General features: G+C 39.3%; 1 protein-coding gene across 2 annotated transcripts; it reads left to right on the plus strand.

Annotated features, from left to right (window-relative positions):
- The first annotated feature begins 3,343 nt into the window (after positions 1-3,343).
- LOC129761851 (glutathione synthetase-like) lies at positions 3,344-13,175 on the plus strand. 2 transcript variants are annotated; one of them, XM_055759656.1, is made up of 6 exons: positions 3,344-3,659; positions 3,786-3,998; positions 4,232-4,404; positions 12,005-12,047; positions 12,114-12,889; positions 12,951-13,175. In XM_055759656.1, exons 1-6 carry the CDS (start codon positions 3,504-3,506, stop codon positions 13,075-13,077), a joined length of 1,488 nt encoding a protein of 495 aa, XP_055615631.1. In that variant the 5' UTR covers positions 3,344-3,503; the 3' UTR covers positions 13,078-13,175. The 2 variants fall into 2 exon arrangements, with proteins under 2 accessions (XP_055615631.1, XP_055615632.1); XM_055759657.1 differs by lacking the exon at positions 4,232-4,404 and adding an exon at positions 5,170-5,303.
- Positions 13,176-19,061: the final 5,886 nt, after the last annotated feature.

The following is a 19,061-nucleotide window of genomic DNA, read 5'->3' on the forward strand; positions in this document are numbered from 1 at the left end:
TCCTTGTATATTTTTCCAGTCAGCTAAAAGGATTACCGACAACAGTGTCCCTTTCGCATTGGTTCTCCGTTCGTGTGTTGGTGTGTTCAGTTGTCACCCATGTTATACTATCGGAAAAATAAGGGTTGTTTTCTATGTCGACTCGTTTGAACGCAAATGCTACAGCTGATATGGTGCGTTTTCACACATAGATGGCAGTTTGACTGCTGCATACCGACAGGCGTTCAGAAATGCTAGTGCTTGACAGATACGAGGGGCTCATATGAATATGGCTCGAGAAAACTTTAGTATTTATAATTTTTTCATTCATTTTCCTTCCTCTCTGGAAAAAAATGATAAAAAGTATCAAATTTAATCCTTTGTAAGGCAACTATATTATCACCCACAAAAATAATAATTTTAATTTAATTTTACTTAACCAAAAACTTCTAACGGTATCTGGCAATTTTTTGGGCTTCTGAAAAATGTACGATATTGATGTGGGAGTCAAAACCACGACTTTGGAGCGTCGGCAGAATATTCTATTTAAATTCGTTTAAAATACAACAAGTTGATATCTTTTCCACTGGAAACGATTTATTTGGGATCTACTGTGTAAGATTATGCAGTTTTTTCAATAAAATAATTGGTGTATTTGATGAAAAATTCAAGTTTTCATTTTTTCTATAAGTCTATTTAAGACGGATTTCGCGCCCTCTCAGAACTAAATGAAACTTTCTGGGCGTGAAGACCTTACGTAATTAAGCAATTGGCATACTTAGTTTTCCGAAAATTTACCTAGACTAACATATGGAAAGGCAATTAGTTTTGATTATTTTTTTATAATTTTTTTTTAATCGAAAACGGTCAGTGCTACAACTTAAGTATGCCAAGTTGCTTAATTAGGTAAGGTCTTTACGCCCAGAAAGTTTCATTAAGTTCTGAGAGGGTCATGCCAATAGATGAGTTGGCGCGAAATCCGTCATAATAAAAACATTTTTTCTCGCTGCAATAGAAATATTGTTTTGATTTTTGCGCAACCAAAGGTGCAATAAAGTGACTTTACAAGACAGCGGCAAACAGTATTTTAGGGTTAAGTGGGGATCCCTATCTGAAAGGTCGAAAAACAATTATTTTTCGTAATATTTTTTCGGATGTTAGGAATAGAGTGAAGTGTACGGGTATTAGATGCTGCCTGAAAATCGTTACCTTGCTGGTGGTATCGGTTTTTAAGCAACGGGTTGTTGCAGAACGAATTCCAATGAATATTTTGAAACTTACCTTACAGTACCTAAATTGTTACATAGCGATTTTGGAAAATTCGAAAAATTTCCAAAATGGCGTCCATTTTTATTTAAAATGAGTTATTCTTCATGAAAAATAGATGTTTATAAGCTCGTAAGGAATCGAAAAAAATAGATTTAAAAAACGGCTATGTAACGCTTTAGATAATTTATTTTTACATGCTGGTAAAATATTTCAGTCAAACCGGTCGAATAGGTCCTGAGATATCGATACAACCAGCTGAAAAAACATGGTTTCGAGAAAAACGGGTTTAAAAATTCGTCCAGCAATACTGTATCCCTTGACCTCATACTTTTGGCTTTAACTTTCCAACAAAATCATACATCGATAAAATCCTTCTATGACAGCATTTCTGAGGGCATAAGCTTCCCAAAAATGAAAAAAATTAAAAAATCAATTTTTTCGACCTTCCGGACTGGGGTCCCCCCTTAACGAGCAGAGGGCAACTATATTGCCACCAATTTTTTCAACTGTTTGAATAGTTTAAAAAAACTCAAAGGCAAATATGTGGAAGAATGCAAGGATTATGTTCTCTGAAATTCGAGTCGATCCCTTGCCTAGTTTCCCCGGCTGGAATGGAATGGAATGGAATGGAATGTTAATGGATCATTTTTCATATGATTTATGGAAGAGCTGCTGCGTACACAAATTTTGTTTCTCTGTCTGGAACAACTATGAATAAACTAAACGGCCATACAAATGAAACACAAGTTTCTGCATAACACGAAAACTAATCAAGAAAATGGAACGAAATTTGGCATGTGCAGGTTTAAGGGTGCCATAAATGTTTCTATGATGGTTAGATATCCCTTCCCTCATCTCTAAGAGGAGGGCTGCCATACAAATGAAACACAAATTTCTACAATTATCCCATTTGATGCTTGCGTTAACGAAATTGATATTTGTTTGAAAGTGAACATGGATTTTGATGTGATAAAACGCACTTCTATATCTTCTTCTATCTACATAAATAAAATAAATATATGGATCGCCGAATGTAAGTGCAAAATTCGAGGGAGGAATTATCCGATTAAAAACTACCTTTATTCTATCATATTTTCTGTGTCAAACATTTATTCCATGTAACGAAGAAACATATTATTTGCAAGTGGTTTTAAATATATTATAATGACAAGTTTTGGTAGAAGTAATAGGAATTTTATAGTAAAAGGTAATTTCAAAGGGTCGATTAGAAGATCAATCAATGAACAATTCTGCAATTGGACCCATGAAGGTGCGCTTAGTAAGAAAACGTGATTGTTTGAAGGTATTGATATAAAAAAAAAAAATAGATTTTGGGTGGGACGAAGTTTGCCGGGTCAGCTAGTAAATAAAGTAAGAATCAAACTTGAAATTTAAGCACAATTAAATTATGTTCTTGATTTTTTTCTAAAAAAATCAAGCATATCCACTTACACAACAGGGAGGAAAGTTATTGGCGATCAAAGAATTGAAAAACAAATCACGTATGTTTTACTTCCGGACTTTCCAAGGTAGTTCTCACATGCAAGAACCACGCATTTTTCTTGTTTTTGATGGTGCTCTCGAATTTCCGTCTTTGATTCAACCATTGTCAATATTTATACAATTTTCACTACTGAAAGAGATAAGAAAATAACATGTTATATATAAAAATGCGCAGAATTAAATTTCTTAAAAACTCATCGCAATCAAATAATCTTTTATGATTATAACATTGTAATTTATGGAAAGAACTACAAACCTTCCATAAGCTCACATGGCAAAATTTAAAACCATCATCACTTTCACCGCAGCGCCGCCTAGGTGTAGATTTGTACGTTAGATCGCCAATAGAAAATGTCCATGCTTGTCCAAGGAGGGAGAGGGGGTAAATAGAATCCTGATTTCCTCCACGTGATATGCGAACAGCCCTAGATAGATAGCATTATAAATTCTGGAGCACATCGACTAAAAACAGCGGTTTCAAATTGTATCTGTGGCCTCTACGCCGTGGAGATGGATTCTACAATGAAATACTAATTTTTTGACCGGGTATCCCCAGGCAATACATAAATACATCACTCATGTTTTCTGTTTATCTTATCGGTGTTCGGAATTCAAAGGAAGTGCTCGTGTTCGCCTTGAGCTGTTTTATTCCATGTTTTAAATTCCGTGTGATACATTTCAGTAGCAATTTTTGTTCAGATTTGGTTACTGCATCGAACTTGCATTGAGACATTTAAAGGAAATAATTTATAATGGGTAACAACGATGTTCCGATAATGCAGTCCTGCATTCCGTTGCCCATCGACGACAAGCAACTGCTGGAGGTAATCGAAAAAGCAAAGGATTGGGCCATTATGCACGGAGCCGCGATGCGATCGAAGACAGACTTCAATCCTGATGCTTTACAGGTTTGTTGTGGACTATAAGCGAGCGATTATATAACCAGCCGGCAGATTTAAATTTGAATCTCAACCGGAAAAATTAGCACTGTCATCATGATGAATTAAAAAAATAAACAAATCTATGTTCCACAGTTTGCACCTTTCATATTGACACCCAGCTCGTTTCCGAGGAAAGAGTATGAGAAAGCAGTTAATCTACAGGTTACCCTGAATGAGCTGATGCATGCTGTCGCACACGATACGGAATTTCTGAGGGAAACGCTGAAAAGTACAATTAAGGTGGACACTTTCACCGGGTCCCTATTTGAGATCTATGAAACCACCTTGAAAGAAGGAATCTCGCAGGTATTTACGGTTTTCAATTATCATCCTACTATAACATGAACAAAAACCATTCCGAAACAATTCGTCAACCACAGGTATTGATGCTTTACACATCATTCGAGATTCCTCATGCACATACAATAATATGTTGACTCTAATACCCCGCAAGAAAATTCTGACCCAGCTCATGACCTTATATAAGAGAAAAAGAAAACTCATATACACCCGCTCCAAAAAAAACCCTTTTTATTTAGCCATTTTCGCTGGGCCTTTTACGATCCGATTTGATGCTGGAATCAAGGTGCGAGAACGAGATCAAGGTGCGCTGCAGTCAAGCGAGCGCCTACTGCTGCTGGAAGCAGGTGGAAATAAATTCCATCGCGTCGGGCTTTGGTCACTTGGGCCCCGCTAGTAGAGCGCTGCAAAGGTTTATAAAAGCCTCCTCTATCATCCTATTCTTTTATTTCAGCTCCCCTTTTTACACTACAGACGTATAATTTCGAACCGTTTATCTCTGCTCATTTAGTTTGGTATCTAGCTGATTGTTGAGTCCTGATTTTTTCATATGTTTCGATTGGCTTACTCATATTTCCCAAAAACAACAACCACCACTACAGATAATCATACCGCTCTAGACATTCTTATTTTGTATAGAAACACACGACTTGCATATGGATTCTTCATTGGTGAACAAGACCTGCCCCCGTTCTCGTTTTGGTTTTAATAGCTAGTACCCACATTGAACAAAATAAATGTTTGTGAAATTGATTGTCGAGCCATTAGAGTATTGTTTGCGATTACTTTTCTAACAGCATGCATATTACGGAAATTGTTCAAATTTACATTGATGAGCTTCATACAAAAACAAATTCATTGAAGAAGAATTTGGATACGTTCGTTCGACTAGTTTAATTATTCGAAGTAGTTATTTTAGGATCGCCCTTTACTGCTTATTTTATTTACATGCTTTTCAGTTTGGTGGGGAGTACAAAATTGCCTAATAATATTGCATGCATAAAATGATGTTCTCTGCTTGGAACACCATTTTTATCCTATGCAAACAGCGGTCATACACCTCAAGCCTTAAATACAAACAGTCGTCAGATCGGATTCTGTAACATTTAAACAGTGCTTTCTGGAATGAAGCGTTCCTCGAGAAAAAAAAGAAACAAACCTTTTTCCCCCTTTTCAGCCGCACTCGCTCGCTTTACTCCGGTCTGACTATCTGGCAAACTTTCTAGAGTCGAACGCCATTAAGCAGGTGGAAATCAACACGATCGCCTCCAGTTTCGGTGGCATCTCGACCTTTATGACACCGATGCATAGGTACAGTTCTCTCTCCCATATTCATACTTTTAAAAGTAATTGGTGATCTATCTTGGAAATGGTTGTTTCAATTTTGTTCTTTTTCCGTTGCAAAACAGCACTTTTAGTTTTAAGGTATTTTGTTATGGTATAGAAGAGATAAAAACAGATCCCAGACCAAAGTTTTAGTCAGTGGTATAAAATGTTGACTAACAAACGCTAGCTAAACGTCTTCTGTGCTAAATCAATCACGTTTTGTTTTGCTTATCACATCCAAGCACGCAATGTATTCCACAAAATAGTGCACAAAACATGCTCATGACCGACAGTGAGAACGGTGAACAAGTGTCTCATAAAAACAGTTTCCCATTTCCATCCCAGTCCTTTTTCCCATCCAAACCACACCCTACACTTAGCGGGGAAGTTGACGGCCTGGAATAGCATGGGTCCATGTCCCTGTCGTAAGAGGCGACTAATCGGGCGACAACGCGAGTGAGGGCTGATTAGGACAAACTGCTTATGACATGGAAAACGGACATGATACCGAAACGAGTGAGGTTTGACGCTCAAGGTCGTGCCATCCTGATCTCTGAGTAAGGAAGGGTTACACCTTCCTGAAATGCCGTGTGAGCTAATGGTGCGATTGTCCCCGTTCCGGTAAAACCTTGGCAGGTCTTCGTATACGTTCGATGCTCATCCAGGCTTATACACTAGGTATTAGGCTTAGATGTAACATACCTGACTTACATCGATCCGGCTCTGTACACGGTCCCCATGAAGCACTACACATAGACAACAGAACTCTTAGTATGAGCGCCGACGAGTTGACAGGAGCATTGGTGTGGGCATGCGACACAGCGATGCCGAAAAGACTGGACCCGACGAATGAACGACGTCCAGCTTACTGATGGAATGAGACACTCAGCATCCTCCGCGCTAACTGTCTACGACCCAGAAGGAGAATCCAGAGGGGAACGAACCGATGTAGAAAGAGAGAAGCGCCGCGTATTGTTCCAAGCAACCAGAGCCGCCTTGAAATTGGAGATACATAGGACCAAATCAAACTACTATAAGGAGCTGTGTCGAGACGTCGACACAAATCCTTGGGGTGGAGCATATCGAATCGCGATGGCGATACTCTGTGGTTCAACGACTCCCATGGAATTATGTGGCCTTGAAATCGGCGACCCTTGCTTTCCTCGACATGTTCAGGATGGTGCTACAGAAATGCCTGGATGACGGTCTTTTCCCTGCGAATGGAAGATCCAAAAGTTGGTGCTGCTTCCGAAACCAGGAAAGCCACCTGGAGCTCCAGCATCTTCTTCTTCCTCTTAAATGGCACTAACGTTCCTAGAGGAACTTCGCCGTCTCAACGTAGTATTACTTGCGTCATTTTTATTTGTAATTAGTTGAGATTTTTCTACCGGATAACACGCCTTGAATGTATTATGTAGTGGTAAGCTCTAGAATACGCGTGACCACAGTGCAAGTTGGGGGAAATTTCTTTGACGAAAAATTCCCCCGACCAGAACGGGAATCGAACCCGAACCCCCGGCTTGTTAGGTGTGACGCTAACCACTCGGCCACGGGAGCACAAATCGTGTAGGCCTATTTGTTCGCTGTATACTTAAGGAAAGCTCTTGGAGAGGGTTATTCTCAACAGATTGGTGAATATACGGTGGGTGATCACGGGTTGTCAAAAATGCAGTTTGGGTTGCGAAAAGGAAAGTCGACAGTGGAAGCTATTCGAACAGTTATCGAGAAAGTTTAGGTCTCGCTTAAACAAAAACGAAGAGGTGATCGTTACTGCGCGGTGATTTTGATCGATGTGAAGATCGCCTTCAATAGTGCCAGCTGGGAGCCACCGTGGCACTACACAGAATGAAGGTCAATGGCTATGCTGAGGAGTTACTTTCAGAATAGGATCCAGGTATATAACACAGACAAGGGACAGATATTGAAGAACATTTCCGCGGGAGTTCCACAAGGCTCCATCCTAGGTCCAACGTTTTGGAACACGATGTACGACGGTGTACTAAGGCTGAAGTTATGGAGCAACAAACAAAAACAAACACAATAAGAAGAAGCGAGTATCTTCGCTAGAAGTGGTCTGATAATGTGGTCACCAGTGTTGATACAGACGCCAGTCTGTCCAGAAAAGTTTCAGGAGGAGCAAACGAAGTTGAGTGAGGCAAAGAAAGTGAGCGAGGAACTCTACGAGTAGCTGTTATAAGAATTAATCCCATTGGAGCAGCAGATCTGCAAAGTAAACGTGGAAAATGCCCAACATTCTTTGGGAAAGAAAATATTCCGAAGGAGACGGCAAAAACGCCAATCGAGGACTCCACTCCTCTGACTACTAACAAAAGGGAAGAAAAACATTTGGAGCAAAAAAGCAACGGAAAATATAAAGATGGTCGCATAAATGCTGGCGACGAAAAAGGGCTTATCGATGAAGACTAGAACGAGTGGCAAAAAAAGTAGAGAAAATCAAAATACTTCGAAGCCCTGGAAAAAAGGCAGAAGCCAGAAGCTCTGATCGTAAATAAACCCGGCGATTTGTCATATGCCAAGATCTGGCGGAAATATCGGAACCTCGGAGACCCTACTATTAAAAGTTCAGTGTTTAAAGTCCTAATTGAGAAATGGCTAGGTGAGACAGCACAAGTGAGAGCTTTGTCACCGGAAGTCCTAGTGTTACTGGTGGCGACTTCAACGCCTGGGCAGTAGAGTGGGAGAGAAGACTAACCAACGCAAAGGACTTTAGCCTACTTAAATCCTTCGCCGGAGTAATGATCGTGAATTCATAATTGACGTCACCTTCTGTAGCCCGTCACAGGCATTCAACATGAATTGGAGAATATGTGAGGGATATACCCATAGTGATTAACAAGCGTGTTCGATTCACCATTGGTACGCGTCAGTCGTAAGAAGATGAAACTCAAGAGGTGAAGTATGTGGAAAACAGCAAACTTCAATTGAGATCCCTTTATTGAAACATTCCGGGAGATGAAACCAGTTCCACCGGATTGAATGCGGACCAACTAACAGAAGCACTAATGAGAGCATGTGACCTAGTCATGTCGAGGAAACATGAACCGAGAAATGGACGCTGGTGGAACGAGACAATGCGCTTCATTCGTTCAAGATGTCTTAATGCTAGAAGAAGCATAAAAAAGGGCCAAAAGCGATGTCGAGAGGAACGAGCGTCGGGAGGTGTTTCTTGGTTGTACGATCCGCACTCAAACGCGACATCATGCTTAGTAAAGTGAATTGCTCCAAGAAGCTGTGCAGAAACGTCGACGTGAACTCCTGGGGGGAATGCATACCGGATCGCGATGGAGAAAATCAGAGGTCCGTTGACGGCACACGAAATGCACCCAGAGAAACTGAAAAGTTTTTTCAGTGGACTTTTTCCAGAGCACAAACCAACGATCTAGCCAACTATACCTTACGGTACCCAGATAAATGAGGAGATAGACTGCTGGTATCTACTGAGGAATGAATGACGATAGCAAAGGGGGGTTGAAGAAAAATAAAGCTCCGGACCCGGATGGAATCTCCAATGTGGCAATGTGGCACTACAAGAGTGTCTGAGTGAAGGGCACTTCCCAGACCAATGGAAGGGACCAAAACTGGTACTTCTCTCAAAACAAGGTTAGCCGCCAGAAGCGTCTTCGTCATATGGATCAATATGCCTGCTGGACACACTTGTAAAGTTGCTGGAAAAAATCATCGTTAACAGACTGTCAAAAATCACAGAGAGTGAACAAGGACTGTCGAAGAGGCAGTTTGGATTTTGGAGAGGAAGATCGACTCTTGACGTGATTATCTCAGCAGAAAAAGCCATCAAACAGAAAGGAAGAGGAAATCGATACACGATAGACGTTAAAAATGCATTTAACTGCGCTAGCTGGAAAACTATAACCGAAGCATTGCAAAGTATAGGTATTCCCGTATATCCGTGTAAAGTCCTGAAGAGTTATTTCCAGAACGGAATACTGATGTACGACAAAGAAAATGGACTGATGGCCAAAATCACAGGAAGCGTTATGGAACGTAGAAGGGCGTAACCAGCGAATATACAACTAGAAGGACAGGTTGTAGTTTCCAAACGAGAGCTCAAGTATCTAGGCGTTATTATTGACGACCAACAAGAGCCATGTGAATTATGCTTGTGAGGACTGCGGTGGAATGAGCCGCCTTTCGCAAGAATAATGCCCAACAGTGCAGGGCCCTACAGCAGTAGCAGACGCCTTCTAGCCAGTGTATCAACTTCAATGCTCCGGTATGGAGTTCCAGCTTGGGTAACAGCATTGAAAAAACGAACAAAATCGAACGCTGCTGAACAGAATGAACAGGATTATGGCTATGAGAAGTTATCATCATCGATGTCGCTATTCCACTAAATCAATATCTGGAGTAGACCCACGGTCGCCAAAGTCGCAAGTACCTATCAATGCTCGACAGTTATTCTCTAGACAAAAACTGTCTTCGACAAAGTTGTTACATATGCTAGAGCACTCATTTTCATGTTATCAAAAATAGGGTGACCGAAATAGGGTCGATGAAATAAATAATACAACTTTCTTATCTTTATAGATGGAGATAAACATAGTTCGACAACGTAGCTCCAGTTTTTTTTCTATCTCTTGTAATAACTGATATAGCGCTTTTTTCTAAGTTGCGTTAGAGACACGATGAAAAAAACTGTTTTTTTGCTCTAACTTTTATATTTCAAATTCTACATCAAACTGTCTTCGAAAGACTTTTAGAGCTTACCAATACGAACATTTTGCGATGCAGAGCTAGTCAATATCTTAACTTCACTTGAAAGCTTTCTTGAGGACTTTTTTACATAACATATCTCGATATCAGATATGCTTTTTTTCGGTTTTGAGATATGATTTTTCAAAGTTAATCGATGGTCCGAAAAAACAATTTTTCCTCATTTTCCCCTACAAAAATTCATAGCTTTTGAACTATTGGACCGATTCATATGATCGACATATCAAATTGAAGCTTATGAGTTATTTTTTTTTTTGTAAAAATATTACTTTTGCGAAAAAAATTTTGTTTTTGTAATTATTGATTGATTTAGTTTTTCAAAGTTTTCTCGGTTAAAGATAGAGGGTGCTTTATTTTTTATATTTTTTATGGAAAGCTGAGCTGATCGTTCTATGCCTATTTTTACATAAGATACCTCTATATCAGAGCTATTTTTATCGTTTTTGAGTTATAATTTTGCATAATTGTGACTAAACTAGACCTGTGTGACTAGAATTCCATCTTCCCGCAAATGTGATATTTCCTCAATTCTCAATTTAATATGTCGATCATCTAAATCGGTTCAATAGTTCAAATGTTATGATTTTTTGCAGAAAGTCATTTTTGGACAAGGGGGAAAAATGATTTTTCGAACCACCGGTTAATTGGTTCGAAAATTAAAAAATCATATCTAAAAAACGAAAAAATAGCATCTCTGATAACGAGATATGTTATGTAAAAAAACCCTCAGCTTCCAAGAAAAAATATTAAAAAAATATAGCGCCCTCTAGTCCAAAACCATGAAAAGAATAAAAACGACTGCAATCAATAATTACTAAAATAAAATTCATTTGCTTCGCAGGTCAATCATTTTCGATAAAAGGCTAGGTCATTAGCTTTAATTTGATATGTCGATCATCTAAATCGGTTCAGTGATTCAAAAGTTATGAATTTTTAAAAAAAGTCATTTTTGGGAAAAAATTAAAAAAATTGATTTTTGGACTACCCTCAAATGGAAATGGAAATGAAAAAATAAAAAAATGGGTCTAATGCTTTGCGATAAAGAACAAAATTATCACTTGTGACGAAAATCTGAGAATCATTATATCGGTTGACATGGAATGGCTGTATAAAAATAACAAAGTTAGATTTTTTATTTCGTCGACAATTTTGGTCACCCTATTTTTGTAAAGATAAAAATGAGCGCTCTATCATATGTAAAAACTTTGTCGAAGACAGTTTTTGTCTAGAAAATAACTGTCGAGCTCTAAATGCTATTTTCCACTTGAATGCACCTCCTGGACCATTGTGCATTGGTGAAGGAACTGTGGGGGCTAAAGGAGGTCCCAAGAATTGTTCCAGTCTTTTTTCTAGAACTGAAGTAGTCCCGAAGACACTTCTGAAAGCGGCGCTAAAGGTGTTGAATATCGAGAAGGAATTGGCCGGCATCCAAAAGTCGGTCATCTTTAGCACCTGCCCGATTGTCCAACAATCCCTCGATCAGGAGTAAACAGCACAATCATGCAGATAGGTGCATTCCGCAGAGACTCCCTTCGACATTAAATACTCCAGGGGCAGGTGGATATTTTGATTAGGTTCGCCTAGTCTAGAATTGTGACAACTCTGCCAAAAAACCACACCCTACACAAAAAAGAATTATAAAACATAAAGATACTCATTCCATACCCAACCTTTAAGCCGTCCCATTCCTGTCAATGGTCAGTGCCACCAACGCACATGCTAAAATATAATATGACCTCAATTTCATAAACATTTATTTGTTAAATGTTCACAATCTATATTCGATCAACACGGCACCACACATAAATGTGTTTATTTCCTCTACTTAATCTGCATGTAATTTCTTTTTTTCGTTAGCTCTCTTCCCAAATTATAATCAAAGTAGTCATGGCTTAATCGTTGCGTTTGTGTGTTTATTTTCGTTGCGTCTCCAGTTACATTTTGAGGGAGCTAGGACACGGCGACAAGTTGGTTGATGTAAGTAGACCCACTGACCCACTCAATCGAAATGATGCTTACGACAACGCGGGTAAACCTTTGCAGCTCCCAGCGAATCACGCCCTATCCGGACTCTGCGACGCAATGGTGGAAGCCTGGAAACTCCAGAATCGACCCCACGCGATTATACTGTTCGTGATAGAAGACATGACGTACAACATTTGCGATCAACGTTTCCATGAGTTCTATATCCGGGAAACCTACCCGCACATCCAGGTGATAAGGCGCTCCCTAACAGAGATCTACGAACAGGGTCGACTAGGACCGGGCGGAGAACTGCTGCTAGGGGATCTGGAAGCGAGTGTGATTTACTTCCGAGCGGGTTACGAACCCGGTCACTATCATGGGAGCAACGAGTGGTCAGCACGTTTGCTGATGGAGCGCTCCAAAGCCATCAAGTGTCCCTCGATCCATTATCATCTGGCCGGAACGAAAAAGGTGCAGCAGGCACTGGCAAAGCCAGGCATTCTGAAGCGTTTCATCAACGACGAGCAGAAGATTCATTCGATTAGTGAAATATTCACCGGTTTGTACTCGCTGGATAAACACGAACACGGGGAGGAAGCGATCAAACTGGCCCTCAAGAATCCGGAGCGGTATGTGCTGAAGCCCCAACGTGAGGGCGGCGGAAACAATGTGTACGGGGAAGACATTCCAGCGGCGCTGGAAAAAATGAGCGAGGAAGAACGCTCGGCTTGGATCCTGATGGAGAGGATCTTTCCGCCTCTGTCCAAGGGCTATATGATCCGTCCGGGTGGCAAGATGCCTCCGGAGATTGTGAGCTTGGTTTCTGAACTAGGCATTTTCGGAGCGATTATCGGGTGAGTGATATCTAATTACAGATTGTCGATTCGAGCGTTTCCAATAATTGCGTTATTTTAGTACTAAGGAAGAAATCATCTACAACAAGCAGGTTGGCCATATGCTGAGAACTAAATTGTCCAGTGCGAACGAGGGTGGTGTGGCGGCCGGTTTAGGTGCTCTTGATAGTCCCTACTTGATTGATTAGTATCTGTATGACGGAGGCAAAGTTTCCATTCCAAATGATTCCACAACCAAAATGCTTGCGTTTAATGTTCAGATATATATTTTTTTGTTGTATTTCTATTTAGTTGCATTCAGTGCTTAGAACAAAAAGAAACTCCATCATTACGCTTCCCCACCACTGAATTCCGTTCGAATATGATCGAGATTTTTCCGTGCTAGATAACGACACTTGCTACAAACCCAAGATCATCGATTTTTTTGTTGTTCTGTAATGTTTGAACCAACGTACAAATAAGGTTCCCGTTTCATCTGTGCATAAAATGCTTTGATTTTCTTTGCATGCACGTAAGCTATAATCCATATCACACTTTCCTTAGTTTGACAGTTGCACCATGACGGAGTGGCAGCGTATTCGTGATTTGTCCCATGCGCAAATGTCGCAAAAAGATAATTCAATCGCCGTGGGAATGTCCCGGTGGACCATAAAAAAGGTTTCAGACCGGAACAAGGAAGAACAACTATCCTCGAATGTGTCCACAGATCGGAGAGAATAAATCGTATGATTTAAAGTCTCCGTGAACAAAGGAAAATAAAAAGAAGAAGAAAAGTTCCACTGGTCGTCCGAGTAGCTCGGATTCCGAGGGTTGTCATTGACATCAAAAACAAGATTCGGGCGAATCCATGAGAAAAATTACGAAGAGAAGAAACGCTGGATCAACGATTTTACGACACGGAAAGTCGTAAAGGAAGTTTGCGGGGCGAAGTCGTGGGCACGGAAAAAAAACTCACATGATTACCAACCGCATCCGGGGGCTACGAGTCGAGCGATGAAAGAAAATCTTAAACTTCCTCAATTCCTTGTGTTATTCAGGATTCAGGCAGAATCAGGAATGTTGTAATGTTTTTTTTCAATTTGGGTAAAGCAAAATTAATGTAATAACTTATACTGATAAAATTTTACCTCAAAAGAATGAAAAAAGAAACATTGCCTTAGTTTACAATAAAGTCAGATAAATTTAGGTTCCGGATCTTTCTAAATTCATTATCGATATCTCTTTTCGATCGCAAATATTTGGAAGATTTTGTAGGAGGGCAACAATTGACATATGCTTCCTTTGTATGATATTAGATGGATCAATTATCATCATGTTGATGATCAAAAACCATTGAAATTAAAACGTTTTTACTTGATAGCAGAATGTGAAATGTGAAATTTACATTTCAACAGCAGCACCTACATAAACATTATCCACACTGACATGATTTCTGAATATCATGTTAGGGAATAGAAAATTTGAAAATTACGAAAAAATTAAAAAAACTGGATAAAACCGAGATTCCGAGAGAAAATGGAGATTTTTTTTATCCAGAAAATAAACTGGAAGGTTGGCTACACTGCTCACAGGGGTAATCTGGCAAAGAATAAAATATCGTTGAAATATGGAATCTTATCTGAAACTTCAACAAATTTCTCTCTAAACCCTTCTAGTCTCTAAACAAATACTTCAAAATTCTCACGCTAAAGATCACGTGTTCAATTCTCACTCCCGACATTCTTCCAAAATGGAAAATGACGAACCAGCCAAAAGTGTTGAATGTCACTATAATACAGATAATAAAAAATTAAATTGATAAACACAAACTCCGTACATTCAAAATATATTTATTTTACCCTTGCTCATAGTAACTTTACAATTTAGCTATAATGATGTAGAAAATGTATGTATACAGCATGTATGTTTTTCCAGTAATTATGACTTTGATTATTTATGCGTAATCCGGTCTCGAATCCCTTGCTTTCCATGCCTTTCTCCCAATCTCGTCATTTCATCGCTCTTATTACTAGCTTTGCTTCCGCTTCCGAAAAATTCTATAAACAATTCAAGAGAATGCAATGCAACTACATGCCTAGACATGCACAGTGTGTACTTTAGTTGTGTAGGGCTCGATCATTATAAATTCTAGCAAGATATTGGCCTGATATCATTGTCTCTTTTCCAAATGTGTTTGTTACATTAGAAAAATAAATTTATTTCACTTCCTGTTTCGTTTTTTCTTCAATTTTCTCAAGGAAAGCATACGAATGCTGTACAATTATACATTGGAAATAGTTATAAAATATAGTTGATTATACGTATTTTGATTTGTTTTAACACACACGGATTGCCTCTCTATACGGATATATACGTAGGCTACTCGGGAAGATCCACTAATTCGCTAAAACGATAGTTTTTTTTCCATTACTAGGCATAACTTATAAATCATGCAAACCTAATCGGCCACAATTTTGGAATGCAATACATTTCCGTTCCGAACAGCTCTCCCCTCCCGCTCTAACACTGATCAGCACATTTTCGTTTCCATGTATACCCGGATTGTTTTATTTTAAAGCATATTTTTATGTATTAATTTATCAAAAACAAAATGCTGTTGTGTCCTGATGTGTGTGTGTATATAGTTTCCTGGCCTCGATCCTGAAGTGTCAGCGGAAATAAGTTGCACGTCATTTGATGTGGCACAAAATTGCCCTTTAACTCTAATTGTATAAAACGGAATATTTAACGGAACCTCTGCTTGTCACTCTCTTGCGTTGCACGTGTAACAGAACAGTACTGCTAGTGTTCAATCAGTTTTTAAAAAATAGTATCTATTGTTTCACACACAAATATCACCTCTCGTATTCCCCGCTGCTGAAAAATACTAACACAGTTTGCATTCGATCACATTCACAAATGGCACGCGCACCGATCGCGCTCTTCCTTCCGGTTTCGGGTCTCATTCGCGACACCTGACGTGATGTTGCTGATGTAGTTGTGCTTCATCATCACCATTCGTCGGTGAAGGGAAGGGATTCACACGCACACAGTTGGACGACGACTGCGCTGCCGCCGCTTTGTTTTTTGATGGAAGAGATGCTTTTCAAGCTCGTTTATTCATTTCAAACTTATATCTTCCAGCGTCCTTTATCACATTATTCGCCGCCCCTCTCGAATCTGTACTAATAACCGTTAGAAATAGATGGGTAGTCAAAATATCATATATGTATGATTGAGTTTTTGTTTTTTTCTCCTCTTCTTTCTTTTGCTAGATGTGTTTAATCCTATGACTGCGCGCGATGTGGGTTTGATTATAACATAGATTAATGCAATGGTCGACTGACGAAGGAAATAATGGGACTATTCGAATTCTAGGTAAGTGCTAGTTCCGCTAGTTTTTTTATTATTATGAATTGAATATGGTGGGAAATTCTCGCTCGCTACGCTTTGCTTCGCATGTTGCTACTTACTTTACAAGAGTTTGCTATGCTGTGGTCGGGATGAGTGGAACGAACAATTAATAGCAACGAAGACGTGCAAGTCGAACATGCAATAGATATCGCACCTAGTCGCTTGCATCACTTTCCGCATCCCGAATGTATTTTTTTTCTTATTTGGCGATTTCAATTAAATATTTATCTAGATACTGCAAATGAGAGTGTATAGCTTCTCCCCAGCATAAATGTGTCTGCCATAGAGTAGTGAGGGACAAAGGTGGGCACGGGGCAAAAGTTCACGTTAGACTTTTTGAAACATACAAGCAAAAAATCTTGCAATAATGTATGCGCTCAACACATTATTGCACAAGCAGCTCGCACGTTTTACACGTTCCCACCGGCGCGTACCATCGGTGGTGCGCGCTTAATTTCCTCATCGTTATCGTGTCATTCGTAGATTCGATGATCATATTTGAACAAACGAAAGTGAATTATGCAGAAAAGCTTTTAATCGGCAAACACTACCTGGAATAGGTTCCGTCCAATAGAGTGAAAATCATTAAGCGCAACCGCCAGAGAGTGAGGAACATAAATTACAGCGCCGGAGTGCACATGTTAAACAATATACATTTCATAACAGTGGCGGTAAGTTTTATGGTAAGAATTGTTTTGCGTTGTTTTAATCTAACGTTTGCATAAAAAAAATGGACAAATTTTACCAATTTTTCATGCGTTCACCTCAATACAGGGAAACTTCGATATAACGTACCCTCGATATAACGTCACTCGATATAACGTACACATTTCTAAAGTGTAAAGGAAAAAAAAATTCAATATTTTTTTTCCTGACAGAACAATGAATTATCTGTATTGTGATGCTAAAAAAAGTTTCGTACCTTCAATCAATCCCGAAACACAGCTGGTTTTGTGATTCCGAATTCTAAATGAATCAAGCTTCAATCAACAGTACGAAGGGAAACATCATGAGAAAGGCTGGCTTCGTCTTCTGATTGAAGTTATTCATTAACTTTACTAAAACAGCAACACAATAATGTATCATAGACTACATTTGTGAGTACTTTATTATGCTTCGATATAACGTACAATTCGATACAACGTACAATTTTTAAAGTGAAATGTACGTTATATCGAAGTTTACCTGTACCTTGTGATGAGACCACTTGTCCATCGTCAATCATAGGGCCCTATTCCAAAAAACGAGACGAGCAGACGAGCGCTCGTCTCGTTTATTTTCATATTCCCGAAGCTGGGCTCGCCTAAAAACAGACGGGTAGCTCGTCTGGCTCGACGATCGTTCGGCCGCGCTCGTCGATGAATCAGTCGAATCGTCTAGTTTGTTTGATGTGTTTGTTCACCTTGTTGATTGAAAGCATCGAAATTCTTCTGCTCCGCCTTTATCTTCAAAAATTGTTTCACGGCTAAACTAGTATTGCATAAGCAATATATGTTTTCAACTGCAACCATCAAATTCAATTCAGTAATTGCAAGATTTTACAGATTTTTAAATGGATCTCTCCCAAACAACACAACCAAATGTAAACATTGAACTCATATCCAGGGATGCTAGATGACTGTTTTGAATATATGAACACGGCACGAAAAGGGTCATCACATATTGAACGAAAATGAGTAATTCAAAACAACTACTTTATTGGAAATACGTATATGTAGATTTAAAACTTTTCTTGATAAATCGTTGATTAGGTGAACAAACATTGCCCCCAATAAATCCATAATAACAAATCGTTTGAGTGATGAAACCAATGCTCAAGGAAAAATATCAATGAAACCAAAAGATATATGAAACTTATTCCTTTTTGTTATTTTTTTAAAATATTTTGGCACTGAGAAAGGAGTATCGATCAATTTTAAAACTGTTGTTTTTCTCAAAACAAAAACATGTCTTCTCATCTGACATCACTGATCATACCGAGAAAAACTGACTGAAGTCTCTCCAGTCTACCAAATAAAACATTTCAATGAAACTCGTGTACTGGAATGGGATATTTTGCTCGTCTCGACAGTGACTGAAGCCGAGACGAGACGAGACGAATTGCTCGTCTCGTTTTCTGGAATAGGGCCCATGAGTTTTCAAACAAAATTTGCGGAAGTTATGACGAAAATAGTAGAGCAACTGCGCTCCATGGTTTGTGCGTACTGGGAGCCCCATCCCGTTGCGAAGAAAGTGGACATCGTCAAGTAGTTTGAGTCCGTTGGATAATTTCCGCATTTTGCGTAATGATAGAACGTCATCGCACCGAGCCCGAATTGTACTGAAGTATTTGACCAAACATCAAGTAAATACCATCGAGAAAGCACCGTATTCACCTGATATGGTCTTCGTTGAAAGAGATTTCAGTGGATCGAGGAAATCAAAGAGAATGCGACAAGGCCGGCTGAAGGCCATCCCTTCGTCGGCCTACCAGGGATACATGGAGGACTGGGTCAAGCGTTGGCACATGCGTGTTGCTTCAGATGGATCATATTTTGAAGGAGATAAGATAAACTTGCCCGAAATTTAACTCTAATTTGTCTTATTCCCGATACTTTCTGATCATAGGGTATAATAATGAAAATTATGATTTCGGGTAGTTTCCATTATAAGTATTAAGTTTCAAAAAAACGGAGCAGGTAGAGTCAACGGCTGGCTGATTTGGCGTGGGATTGCTCCATATGTGATTATATATGTGTTCTGACACCATTATTTTTTCACATTTTCCAGCTTCAAACTA

Source organism: Toxorhynchites rutilus, chromosome 1, assembly GCF_029784135.1.
Source record: "Toxorhynchites rutilus septentrionalis strain SRP chromosome 1, ASM2978413v1, whole genome shotgun sequence".
Taxonomy (NCBI): domain Eukaryota; kingdom Metazoa; phylum Arthropoda; class Insecta; order Diptera; family Culicidae; genus Toxorhynchites; species Toxorhynchites rutilus.